The sequence below is a fragment of the Stegastes partitus genome, unplaced genomic scaffold (assembly GCF_000690725.1).
Source record: "Stegastes partitus isolate 25-593 unplaced genomic scaffold, Stegastes_partitus-1.0.2 Scaffold1916, whole genome shotgun sequence".
In the NCBI taxonomy this organism is placed as follows: Eukaryota; Metazoa; Chordata; class Actinopteri; family Pomacentridae; genus Stegastes; species Stegastes partitus.
Window position 1 is genome coordinate 106,496 of NW_007579647.1, and position 22,901 is coordinate 129,396.

At 41.8% G+C, this 22,901-nt stretch overlaps 2 protein-coding genes across 2 annotated transcripts in view; one reads left to right on the forward strand and one right to left on the reverse strand.

The window, feature by feature from the left end:
- Positions 1-106: 106 nt before the first annotated feature.
- Positions 107-2,896, reverse strand: sbds (SBDS ribosome maturation factor). The gene is made up of 5 exons (XM_008302982.1): positions 2,646-2,896; positions 2,339-2,468; positions 1,712-1,912; positions 835-999; positions 107-684 (listed from the first exon to the last, which is right to left on the reverse strand). Exons 1-5 carry the CDS (start codon positions 2,888-2,890, stop codon positions 559-561), a joined length of 867 nt encoding a protein of 288 aa, XP_008301204.1. The 5' UTR covers positions 2,891-2,896; the 3' UTR covers positions 107-558.
- Positions 2,897-4,688: 1,792 nt separating this feature from the next.
- The window catches only part of tyw1 (tRNA-yW synthesizing protein 1 homolog (S. cerevisiae)), a gene marked incomplete at its 3' end in the record, with an annotated part of 35,629 nt that continues 17,416 nt past the window's right edge, over positions 4,689-22,901 (forward strand). Inside the window, exons 1-8 of the mRNA XM_008302984.1 lie at positions 4,689-4,820; positions 5,074-5,201; positions 5,373-5,504; positions 6,280-6,381; positions 7,784-7,978; positions 8,205-8,483; positions 10,977-11,099; positions 20,422-20,554. Of these exons, the coding sequence (XP_008301206.1) occupies positions 4,757-4,820; positions 5,074-5,201; positions 5,373-5,504; positions 6,280-6,381; positions 7,784-7,978; positions 8,205-8,483; positions 10,977-11,099; positions 20,422-20,554 (1,156 nt within the window). The remainder of the gene's footprint in view (positions 4,821-5,073; positions 5,202-5,372; positions 5,505-6,279; positions 6,382-7,783; positions 7,979-8,204; positions 8,484-10,976; positions 11,100-20,421; positions 20,555-22,901) is intronic.

The window sequence follows — 22,901 nt, forward strand, 5'->3', positions numbered from 1 at the left end:
ACATGCTTTAAACTAAACTAGTTTGAATACTACAGTTTTTTGTTTGACCTTGGAAATGGACAAAACTGAGATATGAGGAAAAATACACAGTAAACACACGCAAGACAAGATTTTCGATAATATTTAATATTTATTTGCTACACAGCAAATGTGTTCATTAAAAGAAAATATAAATTATCTGGTTAAAGTAATGATCCATAATATCAGGATGCTGAGATTGACAACATGGCACACAAAAGCTGAAGGAAAACAGAAACAACCTTTTCCGGATGTTCTGCTAATTGTCTCAAATAAGAAAAAGAAAAAATGGAATAAATAAAGTGAAAACAGCTCACACGTTTTTACTGATCTTTAGTGAAGTGCTGAAGCTTATTTTTGAAACACATTCCATTTCACTCCCTTTCTCTGTCAAATTAATCATGTAAACAACATGAATGCCTGGAGTTAGGATGAATCAGAGCATTAATAGAGTCTTTTACAGAGGTCTGCGGTTTGTGTGCCCTGGTGAAGCGCGTTAATGTGGATAAGGTGCAGGGTACCGACTGGCCGGCTGACTGACTATAGCTTCTCGTCTCCCTCCTCCACATCCTTCAGACTGAGGACCTCCAGAGAGCCGCGGCCTTTAGTCTCGCAGCGGATCAGCTCATCGATCTCCCTGAAGCAGCCGGGATCCACCAGACACACCTGAGGGAGACAATGAAGGAGGAACAGAGGGCAAAAACGGAGTTAGTACAGTGATAGCAGGCTGGTCAGTTTTAAAGCTTTCAGCTGAACTGCACAGATCGAGTCTTGATAACAGATTTCTTCATGATATTAAATGAAGCCACTCCTCACCATTTCCAGCTCCTCATCAAAGTCTTCGCTCTCCACCACCTGCAGAAGCGGCTTCAGCTTCTCCTTCAGCCTCTTGGCCTCTTTGGCTGGCAGCACCAAGCGCAGCCTCATGTGGGCTCTCTGGATCTCCATAGTCTCCTTCAGCTGCCGGATCACCTCCAGAGCCTGAGAACAACACGACAGATCGATACGTCAAGGTCATACAAAAAGATCTCCTGCAATAAGGCCTGAATAATGTGGAGGGACGTTGACACTTTCAGCTCAGTTTCTACAGAACTGAGAAGTGACTTTTTTACACCTTAAAACCTCTGGTGCTGCGGTAAATGCATCACTGATGCTCCAGAAACTTCTTGGACATGGAAATAAACTATGACAGGATGACGTGACAGCAAAGACGGAGGTGAGAGGCTGACTACCTTTGAGTAACTAGCTTCAAAATGCATCCGGTTACTGACTGATAGCCGATAAGATAGATGTTAAAATCAGGAAGACAACATGTAGCTGTACTTTGTCTATCAGTGTCTAAACTGGGAAGATTTTAAAACGATCTATTTTCTCATTTTAGAGTCAAGACTTAATCTGTAAAAAAAAATTATTCACCAACTGGTAAGAGATTCTGACGTTTCAAAATCAAGAAAACAAAACACATATTTCGTGCGTAGAGCAGAAACATGTTGAGGTTAATTGGTGATTCTAAATTGTCCGTAGGTGTAAATGTGAGTGTGCTTGGTTGTCTGTCTCTAAGTGTAGCCCTGTGATAGACTGGTGACCTGTCCAGGTGAACCTGCCTTCACCCTGAGTCAGTTGGGATAGACTCCAGCCCCCCACGACCCTAGTGAGGATGGATGCTTTGTGCTGTGCATAAACATGTCCTCACCTGCTGCTTGGTGCTCTTGTTGGCCTTGACGGAGTAGTGGATGTCCTTCATGGCCCGTTCGATCAGGTTGACCGTGTACGGCCTCTTGGTGTCGGGGTTCACACACTTCTCCGCCACAATAGTCGCAATGTCCCTGAACATGGTCTCCAGCTGCGACTGCCTTTCCTTGTCTGACACTTGGAGCTCTCCTTTGGCCAAGATCTTAAAAAAATACAACAAATCAGAATCAGTTTTATTGCCAAGTAGGTTTTCACAGATGAGGAATTTGATGTGGGGATTTTTGTCGTTTTTTTTTTTTTGCATTGAAGTAAATGCTAAGAAGTAGAGAATTTAAAAAGGCAGCGGGAAGTATTGCAAGTGAATAGACAGTAAATGCAACAAAAACAATATAAAGTGGGTGTTTTACCTCAAGTAAAAAGCACGAGTGGCAAATCCAAGAAATATGTAAGAATGTGCAAATTATTCACCGGAGAATGTGTAAATTTACAAACGACCCAAGATGTGCAACCTTTTTAAAATGCTGTGCCAAACATTTGAAAGAAACATCAGATATGAACACAATAAACAAAAGCACATCCTGTCCAGGCCTCAGGTTACCTGATGTTCAGGAAGGAAGGTGTTTCTTACCTGTTTACAGATTTCTGTCAGGTCATCCGTCCCAAAAGCTTTGGTCAAATCGTCCTTCTTGGCCACCTGACCTTTGGACACATTAACGAAGACAGAGTGCGTCTGCAGGACTTCATCCAGGTCTTTCTCTCTGGAGGAAACACAACAAAGTTTGGGACATTTAGCGTCGTTTGTTCTGGCTGGTTTCTTTGGCTGAGAGTCTGTGAAGAACCCAGAGAGGCAGCAAACTGACAGATAAGTGGATTAAACACATATTAAAGCAGAACTCAGTAACACTTTCTGGGCGTTGGCGGTAAACGTTACTCACGCTCCTGATCTCCAGCTCATAACTTTGTTTTTGTAACAGGCGATTTCGAAGCGCTTCCCTCCTTTCTTCATCCGAACCACCGCCACGTTGGTCAGCCGGATCTGGTTCGTGGGCGTAAATATCGACATTTCTGAGCTCAATAAGACACAAAACTGTGTCCAAAACACTACTGATAAGAAGAACCGGACTACAGCGTCGTCGGTGCCATTCGAGTGTGTTTTCAATGATGCTCCGGTGTGAAACATGGACCTCAAACAATAGTTCCGGTCACATGCTTTTTTTTCTCTCTTGTCTTCCTTTAGTCGTTTTTAGTTTATAACTTGACTATTTAAAATATTAAAACAATCTAAAATGTCTGTAAAGATCGATTTTGTAGAAACAAATAGTATTCATAACATTTAGACGTAATTACAATGTGCTTGCTAATTAAAAACCTCTGAAGGTTTCATTTATTCACCAAATGATTTAATAAATAATTTATCTGACTCAATAATTTTGCTATTCTGTGATATGAACTAATTGCTGATACGTAAAGTTTTATTTTAGATGTTTTAACCTGAACTATTGTTATTATGTCTGACTTTAAGCCCGTGGATATATTATATATTGTAGTATTTCATAAATCTTTACAGTTTGTAGCATTGCTAGCTAGCATGTATTGCTAGCAGTCACTTCGCTTTTTATTTGCTGCCGGTAATACAAGGTTGATTTTTGGTCCCATCGTCTTGTTATGTGGTGAGTTATGATTAATTATTGTCTGCTTTGTGGTCATTACTTATTTTACTCATCGCGACCCTATAAACGCAACCTCAATTTTGAAAGTATGAAGCGGAAGTGTTAGCATGCTATTCCTTTGGCATTGACGCGAACTTTACTAATTTTAGGCTGCTGTTCTACTTTGTGGCCACAGGGGGGCAGCAAACACACTACTTTTCCTCTGTCATTGTAAATTTAATACCGGTTTGCCGTAATATTAGTTTAATTTTGTTACTACGGTTTTCATGGATGCCGAGCTTGATGGTAATTATTTTGGTTTTCATAAATTGTGTGCACAACTTAGAACTGAAAGCTAAATGTGTGTTTTGATTTAGCTAAGGTTTGTAGCATTGCTGGCTAGCGTGTGTCTTTAGCCATACACCTTCCTTTTGTTTACGCGAGGTAACTTTAGTTTTCGGGTTAATCTTGTTGTTGTTGTTTACATGGTGCTGATGTAGGATTAGCCACTGTCTGACTTGTATGTGTTTCTAACGTGTTGCTAGCCAACTAAAAGTAAACTTTGTTCTGAAAGTAGCAAGCAGAAGAGCTAGCATGCTATAGACTGCAGTTCTTCGCCAACAAACACAATGTCAGTGTAGATTAAGATCAATAAAAAAATCTTTAATTGCCTTATTCATTTATTAATTCCTACGACATTTCTCAGTGTGACTTATGTGTCTAAATACTGTTAGACGCTAATCGTGCTGTCTTATTCTCGCATGTAAGTCTGTGCGATCGCTTTATTTTTTTCGCGGTCCCTCCTGTAAGTTGAAAGAATTCACCGGAAACGGAAATATGATTTTACGTCTGCATTGACGGTGTTTTGACGAATTTGCTGTTGCAATTCTCAACTCTGGCCACAAGAGGGCAGCGTGTGGCAACCGCCGCAAGCCTGTTTATAGCGGCAGACACAACCTTATAGGTTTACTCTTGACCACTCGAGTGCAGTATATTTTATTATTGATGGTTATAAATTCAAAATGCCAATACCTGCTATATTTTATTTTATTTTATTTTTGTCGTGTAATGTTTTTTTACTATAAATTCTTTCATAAAATACTCCACTTTACAGAGAATTTCAACTTTAAATATCACACAAAATATCCTAACGAGCCCTTCTGGACAGTAAAGCCGACACGGTATCGACAGAATGTAATAAACATGTGAATCATAAACTCCGTACAGGAGAAATGAGGTCAGGCACTGTTTAGTTTTACGACACTGTTGCTTTGAAACGCGGTCACCGTACAAAGAACTACATTTCCCAGCGTCCTCATCGGCAAAACAATATGGTTGCGCGCAGCACTAGCTGCTGAGGATTGTGTAGTTTAATTTAGCTACCACAGTTTGCAGCGATGCTACGTTTGTTCGTAACTATTTTGGTTTTCACAGGTGGGGTGTCTACTTCTGATAGTAGAGGTGAGTTTATTTAAATATTTAATGAAACTGGAAACGGACTTTATGTCATGTTTTAGCTAAGGTTAATTAGCATCAACAGTTAGCATGTAATGCTAGCCACTCATCCGCCCTTTATTTGCTGCAGGAAGCATTAGTTTGGACTTTAACTATGTTGTTGGGTGGTTCTGATTTGGATTTAGCCGTTCCTGCTGTGTGTTTAGGATTCATATCACTGGTGTGAAGCAGAGAACTCAGTTGTGTTTCCTCCCTGCAGCCTCGCAGGATGTCCACAGTCCCAGTGAGAAGTATCTCATGTCGATATGGCACAACAGGCTGTACGTGTATTCAGCTGCTGCACTGCTGTTCGGGATCTGGTTCTCCCTGAAGGTGGCACTGAAGAACGTGAGTCATCTCAGCTGCTGTCCTGTTTGTTTTTCTAAGTTTCCTCAGTGTCTGCTGGCACTGCTCACGCTGCAAAACTTTAACATCTTGAATTTAAAGGAAGCTTCATCTGCAGCTTCACTAACTGTGTATTTTCCTTTGCATTGACTGTCAACCGCTGTGTGTTTGCAGAAAAGCTTCTCTAAAGATGCCAGCTGGGTCCGCAAAGCTGAACAGAAGAAGAACGACAGCTCTGACAGAGACACTGAGGTCCATGTGTTGGGAGTTAAGATCTTCTACGGCTCACAAACTGGAACTGCAAAGGTGCTTATATTATTTACTGACAACTTAAACGTTCTCTCCATCCTGAGAAGTCAACAAACACAAGAGATTTGTATTATGTAAAACTACATGAACCCCTCTGTAGACACCGACATGAAGCCAACATTTTGTGACCATGCACACTGTCCACAGGTCTTCAAACAATGCATGTTATGGGCAGAGACTTTACGAATACACTTGGTCATCCACACCTTTATAATTCATCATCCATAAATGCCTACATTCATAAATAGTTGTGATTGAAGTAGTCGCTGCTGGACTTTGGAGGTGCTTTGATTTATTAATGTTTTCTACCAACTGAGCTAAAACATGGTGTGAAGTTGTAAATTCTCCAGAAACCTCGTGCCACATCTTCCCTCTGTCCTCAACACACACCTCAGGAACAACCACTGGCTCTGTGCTACAGTCCAATCTGTAACCTGCTGCTGCAGCCTGTCAAAAGTGCAAAGTCACAGCGAGCCTTTTAGAAACATCCACAGGAGCTCCGTGTGTTTTTCTGTGTTTGATTTTGAGGGGCAATGGGACTGTTTGTGTAGCAGATTGATCCAAACTTGTGGAAACGTGGACATGTGGAAAACATGAATTGGTCTTTATGGGTAGAACCAGTAAACCATAGTTATGTGTAACCAAATATTTAACACCTTATACAAAAGTGAGATTGCAGTTATGCTCTATTCAGTCGAAGCTAACCGGACTGGTAGCTTACATGGCAAAATGAAAAATCTGCAGCGTCTGATGAGAGTTTTTGTTTGCTCAGGGGTTTGCAAACGAGCTGTCAGAGGAGGTGAAGACTTTGGGAATACCGGCGGAGGTGATTGACATGAAAGACTACGATCCAGATGATCAACTTGCCGATGAGGTACGTTTGCTCCAAAGAGAAGATGCTTCTTCCATGTTTAGTGAAGTACAAAGAATGCTCTGCAGGAACAATGGCTCTCAGTTTGAGGATGTCTTCAAACAAGTACCTGAACCCCTGCCAGCCTGAGAGCTGCTCCTCCGTACGTAACCCTTGTATAAATAAAGTGACTAATTAATGCATCTGGTAATTGTTGCGGCTCTGCTAAGAGGATAAGCACACTGTATACACTGAGCTAAGAAGTTTCTCTAGAGTGTTAATTAAATCTCTAGCTGCAAGCACATAAGACCTGGCAACACGAGGCAGGTCTTAATTGGAACAGAATGAATCAAAGTGAAATAAATCATTACTGTTTTATTTTGAAAGCCTGACAACAAACAGTACGATTAGCCCCGAGTTGTGTAATTTTCCATCTCGGCCTCTCCTTCATTTTTCACTGGTTTGATTCTTCAGACGGCAAACAAACAGGACAAATGTGTTACACTAATCCTGCTCAGCTGAAGGAAGATGGATTATTTTCATCAGTGTTTTCCTTTTATTTTTGTGGGCAAGGCACAGGCACAGTGTGCTCTGCCCAAAAAATAACAGGAAAGCACTGATGAAAACAGCACCGCATTGAGAGATGAATAGGAGAATGGTTGACTGGCACACAGCAGGACGAAAAAAGCTATTTATTCAACAGGACAATGATACAGTTTTTAGTGATAGAAAATCTCCACAGGAGGTCTGGCTGCAGGCACCAGTCGCTCTCAGCGTGCAGCTGATCCTCAGTGCTCTGGTCAGCCATCAGGGAAATACAGCTATTTGTTTGGCATTTCAGACACATCAGTATTGGCCCTGAAAATAACACATCAGCCAGCCTGCTTGTCCAGGACGTAACCTGCCCTTTGCTCAGTGTCAGCTGGGATATTCTCCAGCCCCCCACAGCTCTCTACAGGAGAGGTCGGGTACAGCAGATGCATGGATGGAATCGTTGAAACGCACTTCACAGCTGGCAAAAACCAATAAATTAAGTTCTCTGTTTATATATTGGACTTTTTGCCTTTATTTTAGAGTGGAAGAGATAGACAGGACAGGCGGGAGAAGAATGGGGAGAGACCTGCAGCAAATGGTCGTGAGCGGGAGTTGAACCCACGACCGCTGCGTCGGGAAACTATAGCCCCTGTTAATGGGTCACCCGCTCAACTAAGTGAGCTGTAGGGGCGCTCAATTAAGTTCTCTGTTAATAAAAAGTTTTTGAAAAAACTGTAATCTGTAGCTGTCACAGGCCGATAAAAATCTTGTCTAATCCCTGCATTTGGTCTGCATGAGGTAACTGGACGGTCTTTCTGTCTGTCAGGCACTCTACATTTATACATGTATCCTGTTCTTATTTAACTGTTGTTGTGTTTACCTCTCTGTTCAGTGCATCAGTAAGTCGGTCTGCGTGTTTCTTGTGGCCTCCTACACTGATGGACAGCCCACTGAGAACGCTGAGTGGTTCTGCAAGTGGCTGGAAGAGGCATCCACTGACTTCAGATACGGGAAAACCTACCTCAAAGGCCTCAGATATGCAGTGTTTGGTCTTGGAAACTCTGTCTACGTTGGCCACTATAATACGGTGAGAAATGGTTTCCGTATTGAGTTCCATATGACTGCTGGTGATATGCTTTGCAGTCAGGTAGTCAAAGAACATCCAGAGCTACAAGGCTGACAGCTGCAGCTCAGGAGTGTGAAATATATTCCAGGTCTCAGGCTCATCAAAATCCCAACTCACTCAGCTTTCAGAAACCAGTACAAAGTCCAAGGATTACTTTCAAATCTTACTTTTCTTCATCCTTCTCCAGGTGGGTAAAAACGTGGACAAGTGGCTGTGGATGCTGAGCGGGATGCGAATCATGACCAGGGGAGAAGGCGACAGTAACGTGGTGAAGAGCCGTAACGGCAGCGTCCAGGCAGACTTTCAGGCTTGGAAGGTCAAGTTTCTGAACCGCCTGCAGGCTCTGGCCAGAGGAGAGAAGAAGAGCTGCAGTGGGAACTGCAAGACGGGAGGCTCCTGCAAGAACAAGAAGAAAGAAAAACAGGAGGAGGAGGAGAAAGCTGCTGCACGGAATAACAGCTCCGAGGTAACGACAGAAAGCTGGGTTTAGACCTAAAAGCAAATGAGCAGTAATCTAGCATATTATCAGGGCAGATGTTTATTGACTATGTCTCAGCTGACTAATTAGACATTACTAATCGAGTTATATTAATTGCATAATTTCACTATTCTAAGATTTATGTTCTCATAGGCGTAATGAAACAGATTATTTGTATGTCTTGGCCCTGAATGAACCGCATCATTAATGAGAGGCATGATGACATTTGGCTCGTTCTCACAGCAACAGCTTGTTGTTTGCTGCCTGTTAACTCTGTGTTCGAAGACAGAAGGACGGACGACAGAAGGTCAGAAGTCAGCGGAGTTAATACTGTACACGAAGCCTGTTGTTTCTGCGTTTATGTAGTTTCTGATAACAGGCTGCTGACTGTCAGTCGATGTTGTAAAGATTGATCACTATGACAAAATAGTGTTTACTATTCAAAAGAAAGTGCCTAAAACCTGTCCTGTATCATCATTTACATTCCAAGATGTAAAACCTTTGTGCCTCTGCTTGAACAGCTTTTGGGTTGTGCTTTAACAGGTGCACGACACAGTTTGAGTCGCTTTTCAGTAGCGATAGAACTCGAAGCAAACACGCTGATGTTCGTCAGGATTGGTCCAGAGCTGTTCAGTTAGTTCATCTTGCATGAGTCATCAGACGAATCGACAGCCTTGTTTTGATATTTCACAACACGTGCAGATGGGTGACAAATTAAAAGTAAAACCTCCACCCTCGACCTCCACCACGGTGAGGAGATCTGGTGGTTCTGTTTGGGTCTGTTTGTCCCCTGAGAGGGAAGCGGTACTGCAAATCAATGAATGATCACCTTTATCCTATGATCAAACATTTCTGTCCTGATGGGACTCTGATGTGTGAGGCAGCGTTCTCCATCATCAAAACACCAAATGAGAGAATATTCCTCAGGATTAATAGAATTATTATTTTCTGTTTTGGACGAATGGTGTGTCATCCCTACTATTAGAGTTTAGAGACGTGGAGAGCTTTAAAGCTTTTCTGGTGGCATGCAGTGGCGAAGCATCTTCTAAGGACGCTTGAAGTTAGTTTTTCCTATAATTGGTCACCCATCTGTTGTTGTAGCATTACTTCTTTATTCTTTATTTGGATCCCCGTTAGCTTCCACAAGGTGGTTGCGAGTCTTCCTGGGGTCCATTCACAAAACAACATTAAAAATACATCAATGTAAAATCACTGAGTATCAGTGAGACAGCATAATTTAATATCAAGACAAGAAAAGTTTTGGGAAAAAAAAAAATAAATCAAAAATTATCACGGACTCACAGCACCGAGTAAAGAAAATAAAATGCACCAAAAAAAATTTGTTCCAGAACTGCCATAACAAAAATTTACATGTGATTCATCAGTTTGAGTTTTAGTGACTTCTTAAAGGAATATCTATTTTTAATTTGTCTAATGCTGGTAGGGAGCATGTTCCAAACTGAGACCCCTCCATAAAGAACACTTCTCATCATAAGGTTTGTTCGTGGACTTCTGCAATAGACTCCAAATGTGTCCCCCTTATGCTGAATGCAAGTAAACAGGTAAAGAGAATTAATTGAAACCCAAATAAAGAAAGACAGAGAACGTGTCCAGCTGATGTCTGGTAAGGAAAATGTCCCCGAGCTCATGATGATGTCTTTAGACGCTACAAGGGTGCTTTAGTCGTCCAAGAAGTTCTTATCAGACCGGCTGCTCTAGTGGCCTCATGTTGCACTCTTCCAACGATGTGATTATAATCAGATAAGGCCTCTAAAAGTCTCAGGAGTGTTACTCTCAGTTCATCAAGTCCTTCTGTAGTAGTAGTAGTAGGGGTGTTGTTGGGTGTTTTCAAGGTTGGCATCGTGTCATAAAATGTTCGGTTTAGCTTCTGTTAAATTTGTCATTTTCCGTTAATGCTGTCCATCATTTCAACATAACATTTTTTTCCCCCTCTTCCCTTCCACCGGCCTCTGAAATGGCACATTTCACAAGAGTACAAGCATTTTGTATACACACACACACACACACCGAGAGTTTTCATATGCATCACGGCACACACAGATGATCAGTTGTCATGGTAGCGGGCACCTCGAAGCCAACTCTAGCTGAGACTTCCTCCCCTCTGCCTGCTCCACTCAGTGCACTCAGCAGAGGTGACATTCAACCGGAACCGAGAGGAGCCGAGAACTGTGGCGAGGGGACCATCGTCGTGATTTATCTTTCCACCGTTGTTCCACTTTTTTTTGTCCTGCCGCCGCCGCCGCCGCGCACACGTGGCCACAAGCATAAACACGAAGCATAAACCTCCTGAAAACAACATAAACATGCACATTGTTTTCTTGTTTAATCAGGAAACCCAAGAGGGCATAACGACGTAGAATAAATGCATTGCACGTCGACACCTTTGGCAAGTTTTGAATTGTTATTGTACTTTTGAGAATCATTATTTCCACTGTTAAAACTGTATTTAACTTGTCTCAGGAGGAACTGATAGAATCCAGCAGTGACGAAGACGAGTCCGGCCCGTCAGGAGAGAGAAAATCTGGTTCAGTGGTGGACATGGAGGATCTGGGCAACATCATGAACAGCGTCAAGAAAGCAAAGGTCAGATTTATCTCCACCTGCACAGTTACGTCGCTTTCCTTAAACATATGCTCCTTTTTTTTTTATTACGCATGACACCAGTTTCAATTTTCCTCTAGATATAAGTTCACTGATGGGCTTAACGATCATTCAGGCAGGCGCAGCTGAGCGGAGATGTTAATGAGTTGGACGTACAGTACTTAGCCGTCTGCCTCGCAGTATTACAGTTAGGTGCTTGGTGAATCATTTAAACTCATCATCCAGCAGCTCTATTTTCAGCGTTTCCCTGTTAAGGTCCGCAAACCGGCACCGTCGTGGCGTTAAGCTTCCACCACCTTCGTCCCATCTTTTAGTAAAGAGAAGAACTGGTGTAATTGAGGGAGAAATGACAGATGGGTTGATAGACACCAGACCCTGGCAGACGATATGTGGCGGCTTGCGTAATAGCGAGGACGCCCACTTCACAGACTTGAAATGAGTGATTCAAGGAAAGGAGGAAAAAAAATAAAAGGAGGAAGGAGGAGACGTTATCAATCCGCTGCTATAGGCTGTTGTATAAGGACCTGGGCAGAGGAAATGGAAGAAGTATAATGAGGCTGAGCCGAATGCCTCGAGGCTTCTGCCTTTGCTGTGATAATCAACGTCCAAATCAGTTTTCGAATGCTGCATTCTTTTAAAGTTAATATTATATATGCATTACCACAGAAAGTCCGATAATATCCACAGGTGCCAACAAGGTCCTGACCTTTCTGAGAGAAGTTTTTTTTGGTACCGACTTTTTTCCATTAATAAAAGAAACACGAGAACTTAGGCCACGTTTACACATAGTCGGGTATCCACAAAAACGGATCTATGTTTTCAAAAAACAACATTGTTCACACCAGATCGTTTTCCTTTACACAAACCCGCATAAACACGTCGTTAAGAGCTGCCATTAGCAACCCATATGGGGCAGTGTAACGAGAAGCCTAAAGCCATGCTAGCCAATCAGAATCCTGGAAAAAACACAACAACGAAAACTTCCTGTTAGTTCAACGATAATGGCGCAAGGGTCGTTTGTTTGGACCGACAGAGAAGTGGAGCTGCTCCTAAATGTGGTGTTTAGAGGACAAAACGAGTAAAATACTTGAAAATATTGACTGTAAACTTGTCAGTCCAAGTATATGGACGTAGCCAAACTGTAAACATGGGTCGCACACATATGATGCTGATGTGTCGCATTCTGTGACGTCAAACTTCGTCTCCTCCTGTCTACAGGTAAAGATGGAGTTTTTCCAAATCTCCACTTCAGCCTTAGTTTTCAGATATGATCGTTTCCGGTGACTCGTAGCTTCCTTTACGTGTAAACCAAAGGCCCAAACGCATTGAGATATCAGCGTTTTTGCTCTGTCTAAACGGGGCCTTCATGTTTGTTGGGAAGCTTCTTTTTGATGCACCTACTTAAGAGCAGCGCCAAAACATTTTCTGATCTCTGTTCGTCAATATCATGAAGTTTACGTCAGTATCTTTAAGTAACTTTTGTGGATTGAACAATAAGTCTACCATTTGTAAATTTTTAATTATCTCTACCTTCATTATGTTCTGCTCTAAACTTCTTATTTAAACTATTATTATATTTACATTCTGACTTTTGACAAATCAAAATTCAAACGTTTACAGAGGAGGTGATGTTTTTTCTCTTCTGTTTGGGTTTGACAGGTGGGAAATTATTTTGGTGTGCTTTTCAGTAACTCCAGAGAACACCTACAGTATGACATGTTTCTTGTCACTGCAGCTGACGGGAGACTTTCTGGTAGCTAAATATCGTTCTCATGAATTTAAAATTGCTTCGACACAAAGCTCTGCGAGCAGCACTGGATTTCAGATTCACACAGGATTGTCTGTTCTTTAGCGACATTAATATTACAGCGTGTTGTGTATGAACTCTGGGGGGGGGTTCGGACAGGCTACTTTGCAATCCCTACGAAAATGTGTTGATGCGTCACAGATGGAAAGTTAAAGAGACATCAATTGATGACTTGAGGAGCCTGGAAGCATCAGTACTTCTCAGTTCTGTCTGCCACAGTGGCAAGAGCCAGACTCCTTTTTTTAAAAATTTCATGAGGTGTTTTCATTGAGTTTTCATGAGGAAGCCTTGGGTTTCTATTGTCATTCTGTTCCTCGGGGATGTCCCCATGTGTGTTTGTGTTGGCCAAAGGCAACACTACTTAGTCTAACTCGTCTTCTGACACTTAATTATAACTAAATGCTGCGATGACTTGAATCATCACACTTGGACGCGAGGATGTCGGTTTTGTGCCGTTGTCTGTTGTGACAAATTAGGGTTGTTTGTGCATAATTTGGTCACACAGAGCAGGCAGGGCAAGATGTAATTAGTCTGAACATTTGCTATTGCCAAGAGACAACAGGTATTTAGTTAAGGTGCATATGGTGTGAACAAGGAATTGTGACTGGAATATGTTAAGTAGGTAATTTACAGTGTCGAGGCAGCTGAGCTCCAGAAGATTAATGTCCGTTTTCATGCTTCCCAATTAATAACTTAGACTGCTGGAAATTGTGAACGTTGTAAGATTTTTCAAAACTTGTTTTCTAGAGGCTCTCAGCAGCCTTTGTCATGCTTCAGATGCCTCATCATAGCTGCAGGTGGAAGCTCACTCTGGCTGTATTCGACCACTAGGTGATGGCAGAGACTCTCGGATCACTACACAGCAGAACCGCAACATCTGACATCTAATATCACCCTGTCATTTCACTTCCAGAGCTTTTTACGTGAATTCTGTGCAGATTTAATTGCATCTGCAGCCTGTTTGTAACAAAACTGAAGCTACTAAACCTTACTGAATCTGTATTCAGGTGTTTTAAGACATTGAATATTTAGCAAGAAAGTGCAGCTGATCGTTGTTTTGAGCCTGTGAGTCTGTCTGTGGGTTTGTCATCGTGGCGAAATGTGATCCTGGAGACGCAAACTGCAGCAGGAAGTACCACAAAGAAGGTTTTGAGGACTTTGACAGGTTTTTAAGTCTGCCTGGATGTCTCTGGACAGATTTTTTTTCAACAGCCATGCAGTCAGGAAACTTTACATCTTACCAAAGTGTGTATTTTTTATATGGTTTACTATTATTTAACTCTCAAATATTAGCATCTGCCTCAGAAATCTTGTATCAGTTGGGCCTAAACTCTCTTCCTTTAGTTCAGTCTTCAGTCTCTTTTTCTGGATCTTGAATGAACATGTTGTCCTGTCAGTCCAAACAGGTTTGCATGTAGCATTAAATGTTGACATGTCATTAAAGTATAAAGCAGACGAGTGTTTTCTAGCGGTTTTGTATCCCAGACTGAGAACACAAATGTCTTTCACTGAAGAAAAAAAATCGATGTCATACACAGTATTGATCACCGGGTCTTCTCTTGAACTGGGCCACGGCTGTTTTCACTCACTAATGAGTTTCATCGGTTGTGACGTCTGAAGCTCTCGGAGCCATTACACCGAAATAAACATCTGTGTCTAGTTCGTTTCCAGTATAACTACTGAAATGAAGTGTCAGTAGCTGTCTACTTCAGTCACGAATCATCTCCCGCTTGGATAAGTAAGTTACCTCATCCCACCCTAAATGCTTTTTTTTGCCGTCATGACTGTTGGTTGATGGAGACCAACCCATAAAGAGCAGAATCCCGTAGAGTCAAATATGGTACGGATGGATTTGCCTGCATTGATGTCCACGGGGCTCGTAGCCAAGTTGGAATGAGGATGACTGGAACGCTGCTAAACTTCGTGATGAATACATATTTACCACAACTGTTTTTCTTCTAACGTGCCCAGTGATAGACTGGCAGGCGGGCTGTGATTGGCTGCCAGAGTGTAGAGCTCATAGTGCCCACCCTTAATCTATATCAGTCTTTGGCTGTAGTTGCATCTGTATTCTGCCAAGTGCCCGCAAGATTCATTTCCATTGTTGCTCTAATTTATTTTGTGCAAATGCTCATAGCATTGGCATCTAAACTTTGTCATGAGAGGCTTCTGTTTCTGCCAGAGTGGTCCATTTCATGTCGTGGGACCGCTGCCAGATAGGAGTTAGTGTGGAACGGATCATTAACCTGAGCTGCCGCACAGCATTCTTGGCTCAGTTTTGATGTTTTCAGCTCGGTGTCCAGAGGGAGAAGGCAGACATGAGATGCTACTCTGACTTAAAGGGCTGTTGTATAACCTCACAAATCTAGTGTTGGCATGGATTAAAATGATTGGATTCTGCTGAAGACCTGTTTGGCTTTGCCCATCTTTATTTACGCCAAAATTAAAGCAGGTCATCAGTTTGTATACCGGCCACATATCACCTGCGTTAGGTGACAAAACATACTTTCATTACTTAAAATAAAAAATAAAACACATCTTTAGGAAAAAGGTGCTTTAGCTAAGTGAAACCAGTGGTGCAGTTTGTGGTTATATATTAGTTTGTGTTGTACTGCAAGTCATTTCTGATATTTACATATTTAGAAATATTAGAAACAGCTCAGAAAAAGCTGTTTGTTCAATCAGTTTTATTGTGTCAGCACCTCTATGTCTACACCTGTTATTAATACTAGCAATGGTAGAACTTATTACAGGAAGCATATTGCATTTTTAAACAGACATGACTAATTTACTTAATGTTCACTGAAACGTAAATGTGCACCTATTTTACTGCAGAACTGGGCCAAGCTTCTTTTTTTTTTTTTAAAGACTGTAAGTTTAATCTTGCAAATACATCATTCGTTTCCTGTCCTCTTGGGTTTCTGGTTCGGCTGACTCTCCGCTTCTTTCTGCTTTACATTCGTTTATGTTTTTTTCCTCCGATCACATGCTTTCTCTGTGTGTTATCGCTGCACTGTCCGTCTGCATCAGCCCCATGTTGTGTCAAGGTTCCAGAGCACAACACGGTGCTGTGAGATGTCCCAGTTCTGTTAGTCCAGACAGGCCCGGGCATGACTGGATGTACTTGAGCTCTCAAGCGATTGTGAAAGCCAAGCAGTGGGTACCAGAGACTGGGGCCGGGTAAATCGCCAGGGCTGCACGCAAACACCACGGGGACAGATTGTTTCACCGTCGGCTATGTGTTTTGTATGCTGTCAGAATGGTACATGTCACGGATGCATTAAGTGCAGGTGGACATTTGTGCTGGCTGAGAGCGGCAAACTAGTCTTATTCCATTCTGAGCTTTAAAATTGCTTGCTACGCAGTTTTCGCCTCCAATTTATATATCTGGCAAATCTCAGTAGCTGCTTGAGCCGCATCCTCCTGATGACTGTACCAGGGGGTGGCAGATGCTTTCCCTGACTTACTGTGTGTGTGTGTGTGTGTGTGTGTGTGTTTGGGTTACCGTACTGGATTATAATATCCTTTAAACCACACAAAGTAAAACAGCATTCCACTTAATTTGCACAGATATAAATTACATCTGCAAATACTATCCAGCACAACAGCGAATCCTTCTCCGTCTTAGAAAGAGATGTAGGAATATTCTGACACAGCATGATGACTTACTTATTCACAGCATCCCCTGTCAGAAAAGGAATGGCTCGGCCGAGCGACTGCAGCTGCTGTCAGGAGTGAAGAACCTCTAATATTAATGGTGGGCACAGAGCAGACAATGCTGCTGGGTAGCTACAAGGGGCTCAGATTCTTTGATTTCGAAGGTGAAAGTACAACATTTTAGGATTATCATGCAGCAGAGGCGGATTCTGAACACCTGAGGCCCTGTTTGGATACACAGACAGAGCATTGGATGTGTATTTAATAGTTTATGTCGGGGTCTGGTCAGTTCTAAGTGATGCTTGGTGGAGAGCCAAAAGCAGTTCAAGTATGCGTTTACAGTATTTTGACATAATGGTAAGTGTATGCAGCATGTGGTCGTCGGGTAATCTGACAGTTGTTTTCTTTATTCATCAGTTTATCATTTGGTCTTTGAAATGTAAGACAATAGTAGAAAGTCCATCACAATGTCCCCATCTTTATTTCTCCATCCAGAACCCAAAGAAATTATTGTCAATATAAAGCTGAGAAAAGCACAAACGCTTCACAATTAAAGCTGCTGAATTCTGGAAAGTCAGAATTTGATGATGTACAGCCCTCCTCCTCCTCCTGCAGCTCTCTGTCTCCCCTCTTTCTCTGCATTCACAATCTTGCAAAAATAGTCAAGCTAAATGTCAACATTCATTAATTTCTGGTTCCATCTGGGATTCGTACTCAAAAGTCCTCCACCTAACTCCTCCTGACACCACATCCTTTTCTCCCTTTGCTATTTATACCGTTTGCTTTGGCCGGCGAGAAGCCCTGTGATTGGTTTAAATCTCCCGTCATGGGCTGGATTTTCTAAAGCCTAAAAAAGGAGTCGAGAGAATCCACAGAACTCTCCCAGACCACTTGAACTACAATATGCTGAATGGTTACTTGGAATTTTTTGCCCCCAAAATACTGCCTACCTCAGCTTTAATCAGAATTTCAAATATTTGCAAGTTCATTTTTTGTAAAATAAGATATAAAACTTTGCTTATCCCAAAGGAAAATCTTGTGCCGGATCTTGCTCAGAAAAAAAAGCAAACAAAAAATAAGAAATGCAGCGCTTAAAGTCGAAAAGCAATAAGATATAAGTACATGAAACAAGTAAAATAAGGCTAGACGAGAAGAGTAAAAAAAAAAAAAAAAAATGCTGGCAATTATACTGAGGTTGTTTTCTACTAATTATTTCTCCCCGATGCAGATTTGCATTTAACATACCAAAAGGTAATATTGAGCTTTTTTCACTGCCCCCAAGTGACCAAAACAATCAGTGTTGTCGGGTTTTTTTTGCAAAGAGTAACCTTCTAATTCAGAAAGCCTTGAGGGATCACAGACTCTAAACACATAGATCCAGGGGGAATTATTCAGAAAAGATGGAAATGGCGACTATTAGAGGGCGCATTGATTTTCAGTAAATCTGGATGATGTTCTCTCCGCTTTAAATTGAGTAGTGATCACACTGTGTTAGCCGAAGCACTCAGAGCTCATTTACCCAGTGTAGCATTTACGTCTGTGCAGCCCTGTGAACAATGGTCAGCGCCCTACAGCGAGCTGCACGGGAATCAGCGAACTCTCTCAGTTCCTCTGTAATGTACACTCCACTGTTTGAACATTGATCAACGCTTGCTGACAGAGTATCAGCGCCGTATGCTCCGACAAGGTGACATATAGATGTCTGTACGCGAGCTGAAGAAGTGGCAGCGGTGCATTAATTGGGTGGAGGTGTCGTTTGACATGGTTAATCTCAAAGGCAGGTCATCCGTCACACCTTTCTGAAAAGTAATACCTGTTCCCATGCCCCGGGCAACTTTTTTTTTGCAGTGTTTAATCAATCTTCTGTTGCATCCGTACGCAGCGTATCTGTAAGATTTTTAGCTTTATGTACCGATGCTGTACACTGCAGTAATATAATCCTGGCCTGAGAGAAGTTGTTAATCCCTCAAACAAATGTGATGCAGCAGCAGTTGTGACCAAGTCCAACATTTATTTTGTTGCTCTATAGACCTTTTGTTGTGTTTTAGTGGGGCCTAAAACACAAAATTATTATATACTGTCGAGACATGATGCTGCACCTTTTAATCAAGAGTCCAGGCAGTCATGGAGAAATTACACATTTCATACATTTTTGCGCTCAAGAAAAAAGTAAATTCAACACTTGTGCCAAATTTGTGCATCCTTCTGCTGTGATGTGTCGGGTTTATCTTCACTCATTATCCTTAAATTGGATCATTAGAACTTGTAAGGCAGGTCAAGAATGAGGAAGTAACAGCTAAGTTTAGGATATTCTCTTCAGACCTTTGTGGCAGCACTCAACAGCCACGAACGGAACTGTGGATTTGATAATGAAGCTAATTGATGCCCACAAAACAGGGGAAAGCTTTAGAAAAAATCGTAGAATGTACAAAACATGGACGTAGCTACCATGACGTCACCCGTTGGTTTCTGCACTGAGAAAATGAAGCCAGGGTTTCGCTACTTCCTGGTTGACATCTTGGATTTTTAGAGCCAGTGATGCAAAAATCGTCGAAGGGGGGCGGAGCCATAGGAGCAGCGATTGGTCAGACGGATTGAGAGGCGGGCCCTCTCTGCCCCGCCCACATTTACCGCCTTCTGCTCGCAATCAAGCCAGCCACGCCCCTTGCCCCCCAAAATGATCACTTCTTTTCCAATTCTTGTCTATGGGAGCCAGGGCTTTTTGGAGCCAGCAGCTAGTGGACGTAGTGATACTGCAGGTTTTTGACACTTCCAGGTTGGCTTCATTTTTCAGAGCCGGTTGCTACGTCCATCTTTTATACAGTCTATGGAAAAAATCAAAGCACTTTCAGCTCTCAACCACTATCTGAAATGTCTCACGAATGGTAGTTAGGGGACCTGTGGAAGTCTAGAAAACATCTGTAAGACTGCAGCGCCCCCTCTGCCAAGGATATGCAGAAAGGCTTAACGGTGCATCGTTCTGCTGTGCAGAGTTTATGCATGAGGAGGGTCATAAGGAGAAAACCTTACCTGAGACTCATCACAAGTGTGTGAAGACTGCAGCTGGAAACAGGTGCTGTCCACAGATGAAGTTCAAGTTTAGGATTTTGGTCTCAAGCACTAAATGTTTGAAGAAAGGAAGATGCTAAACAAGACCTTGCCAATGCTGTCCAACTGTGGCATCAACATCACTAAATGAAAACTTGCTGAAGTTACAGACTTTCCTAACTTTGAGTTGCATCCTACTGCAGTTTCATTAGTATTGGCATTTCATGACTTAAAGAAGATTTATTGCTGTGGCAGTTGTGATTAATGGGCAGGTAGCAGAGCAGAGTGTGTAGTGTCATATTTCCGACCTCTTTAGTGTTGTGTTTACAAGTACACAATTGATGCCGAAGTATATTTGTTATGCTTAACAAAGCTTGAAGCACTGGAGTGTCTGTGCAGTAGCTGCAGTGGTGTCATTTGCAGTGTTCTAAGCAGCCTTTGAATATTTCTCTGTTTCAAGCCTGCAGGTCGTAGTTTGTTTGTTCTGTTCTTGTTTGATGTCTTTCAGAAATTATGTCTTTAGGTGTCCCCAAGTGTCCTTGTGAAGTAAATTATTGGCATCTAGCCGCGCTGTTGAATATTCAGTGTTTATCGTTGACTGAAACACTGTTTGATCTATATTTTTTTTCTACAACATTAGCTGAATTTTATTGTTTTCCCGAATGTAAAATTTATAACACCATAAATTTTGTCATCTAGAGCGTTTTAGGTGCCAGCTGCCATTCTCGACCAAATTTTTACGCCACAACGGCTGTAAACAACAACGGACTGAAAGTTTTGTTCCTGCCGCAGGGTAAAGGGGAGCTTCAAGGAGACGGCCAGATGGTGAAGCTGTCCAAACTGAACGGAGTGAAGAAGGCCGAAGATGAAGAGGAGAGACGAGAGATGATCACCCCGGCCCTCAGAGAAGCACTCACAAAGCAAGGTGAGGAAAGGCGGATTTCACTTACAAAAGCAGACCGTAAAACAAATTTAAAGTTGACACCAGATTGTTAACTAACAGACTCGAATGTTGTGACTCTTTGACTTCTTTGTGTAAAACTGTGTCGCCCTTTTTAAAAGAACATCTGGTGGGTGTCAATGGTGAGTGTGGATAATATATTCATATTATGTAGCTGCATTGCAATAAAAAAATCACATTACAGACCGAGCAGCACCAGCTGTTTGTCAGCATGTTTAACCTTTTTCTTGTCTCAAGGGCAGCAAAGTTGTAAATCACATAAATCATGAAATATACCCACCCCCTTTTTTCTTGTAGTTTTAGCAGTAAATCTAACAAATATCCACAAATTGTCAACAGAGGGGTCGTTTTCTCGCTGATAAGTTTCCCCGTTACCAAAGTCACTGGCAGAGGTGTCCATGTTCTCCAACTCAACGTACCTCAAGTGCATAACAATGCTGTAATTCATTAAACGACCTCAAACGGCTGTTAATCTAACTCACACAGAGCAGAAAAAAAGCAACCCATTGAACCCTCGAGTTAGTTTTCAGTTAATCAGGTGCTGAAATTGCATCTTGTTCCAACGTTTCCCCTGAGAGAGAATTGTATTTAAAGTTGGTCAAAGGGGCTACGTGAGGAGAAGCGTAAAGGTGGAATAACGTGTAATCTAATGGCACTTAATGATGCGGCGCATTCAATACCTGACTGGTGAAGGAAACGTCTTATTGCACTGGTACGAAAATGAGACCTCTTTTAATGGAAAGATTATCTTCATTTGAGGACCAGATATTAAGTCACAGAAACATCTGTGATCGCAAACGGTGACTCGAACGTGCAGCAGTTATCACTTTCAACCCAGTATTTTTTTTAATATTGGATGTGAGGCTTAAATCGAGTTAAAAAGATTATCTGGGGAAATACTAAAAGAATAGACTGTGAGAGGTTTGTCTGCTGCTGAATCTGAAGTGTAGCTCTGTCTGAATGCGTGACATTTAATTTAGCTCAATGTTTATATGATTAGGTTGCACCCTGCACTTTGGGAAATTGATGCCGTCTCTCGTGAAGCCAGAGAATCTCGATTGTTGACACATTGGGTCAATCTGAAGCATTTTACTATTTTACTCCTTTACTGTTCTGTCCACAAGTCCATTCACTCGTGCAGCACGGGCTGGTCATTTCCAGCCAAACACCCCCCACCGTTAGCTTACACAACACTCTATAAATAGGACTCTGTGAGCAAGACTTCACTTCATTTGACCAAATGTTGACCTATTTCATGGTGTTTATGTTGGCAACAGTCTGTCCTGGTGGGCAGTTTGTTTTATTTGATATAAAAGAAAGAAGGATGAAAGTTTTGGCATTGTTTTAATGGTATTCATTCTTGGAAGGCTGTGTTTCCTGTTTAGTCTTTTTCTGGCATGGCATGGATGCAAATGTCACACTGCTGAAACCCCAGTGCAGCGTCCAAGAAAGTTTTAATGTAGCGCCGCACATTCTTAAGAAATAGTTTGCTGTCGATGATCCTCTGCACCTATTTTCAACAAAGGAAATAGCAGCAGAGAAACCAGTCAGTCAGTCAAAGGCACAGGTTTAGATTTGGAAAGGACTTAAGAATTTGAGATCACAAGAAGCTGGTGTCATCTGTGTGCAGCTCAGTAATTAAAGTCAGCTTCATGCTGTTTGGTTCTGCCTCAAGGTTCTACCAGGTCACTTCTTCCTAAAGATCTAAGGACCCTAATGAGTTTATCTCCTTCAAATATGAAATGTTCTCTTGCTTTGATTGAAATGATCTGAGGTTGATATATTCCCCTGAGAACACGTATCTTATCTACTGCAAAAATGAGTTTGCGTTTAATGTAGGACCTTTTTAGGGCACATTTGCCCCAAACAATGTCGAGTTTTGTTGTTCCATTATAACTATAGGTGGTCATAAACACCAGAAAACAATAGTACAGGATCAACAATGTGAAGCTAAGAAGCAAATGAATCCCCTACCAAGTCTTTTTTGTGAGCAGGGGTGTCGTAGTTATATTAGACATGAATCAGAGTTTTGAGTGAGACAATATCTAAGATGATAAGCTGAGAACGTGTGGCAAAAAACAGTTAAAAATCTTATTTCACATCAGAATTTTCACTCTAATGCATAAAAGTGCAGCTAAAACAGTAAAAAAAAAGATTCTTGTCCCGTGTCTTTTTCATTACTTTTTGCAAGATCCTGGATAAGAAGCTGCAAACTCCTCCAAACATTCTAAGCAGCTTATTAAACATCGTCTTCCTGCTCATTTTATTTACCCCGGCAGCTGAGAGCAGATTACAGACCATCACGCATTTA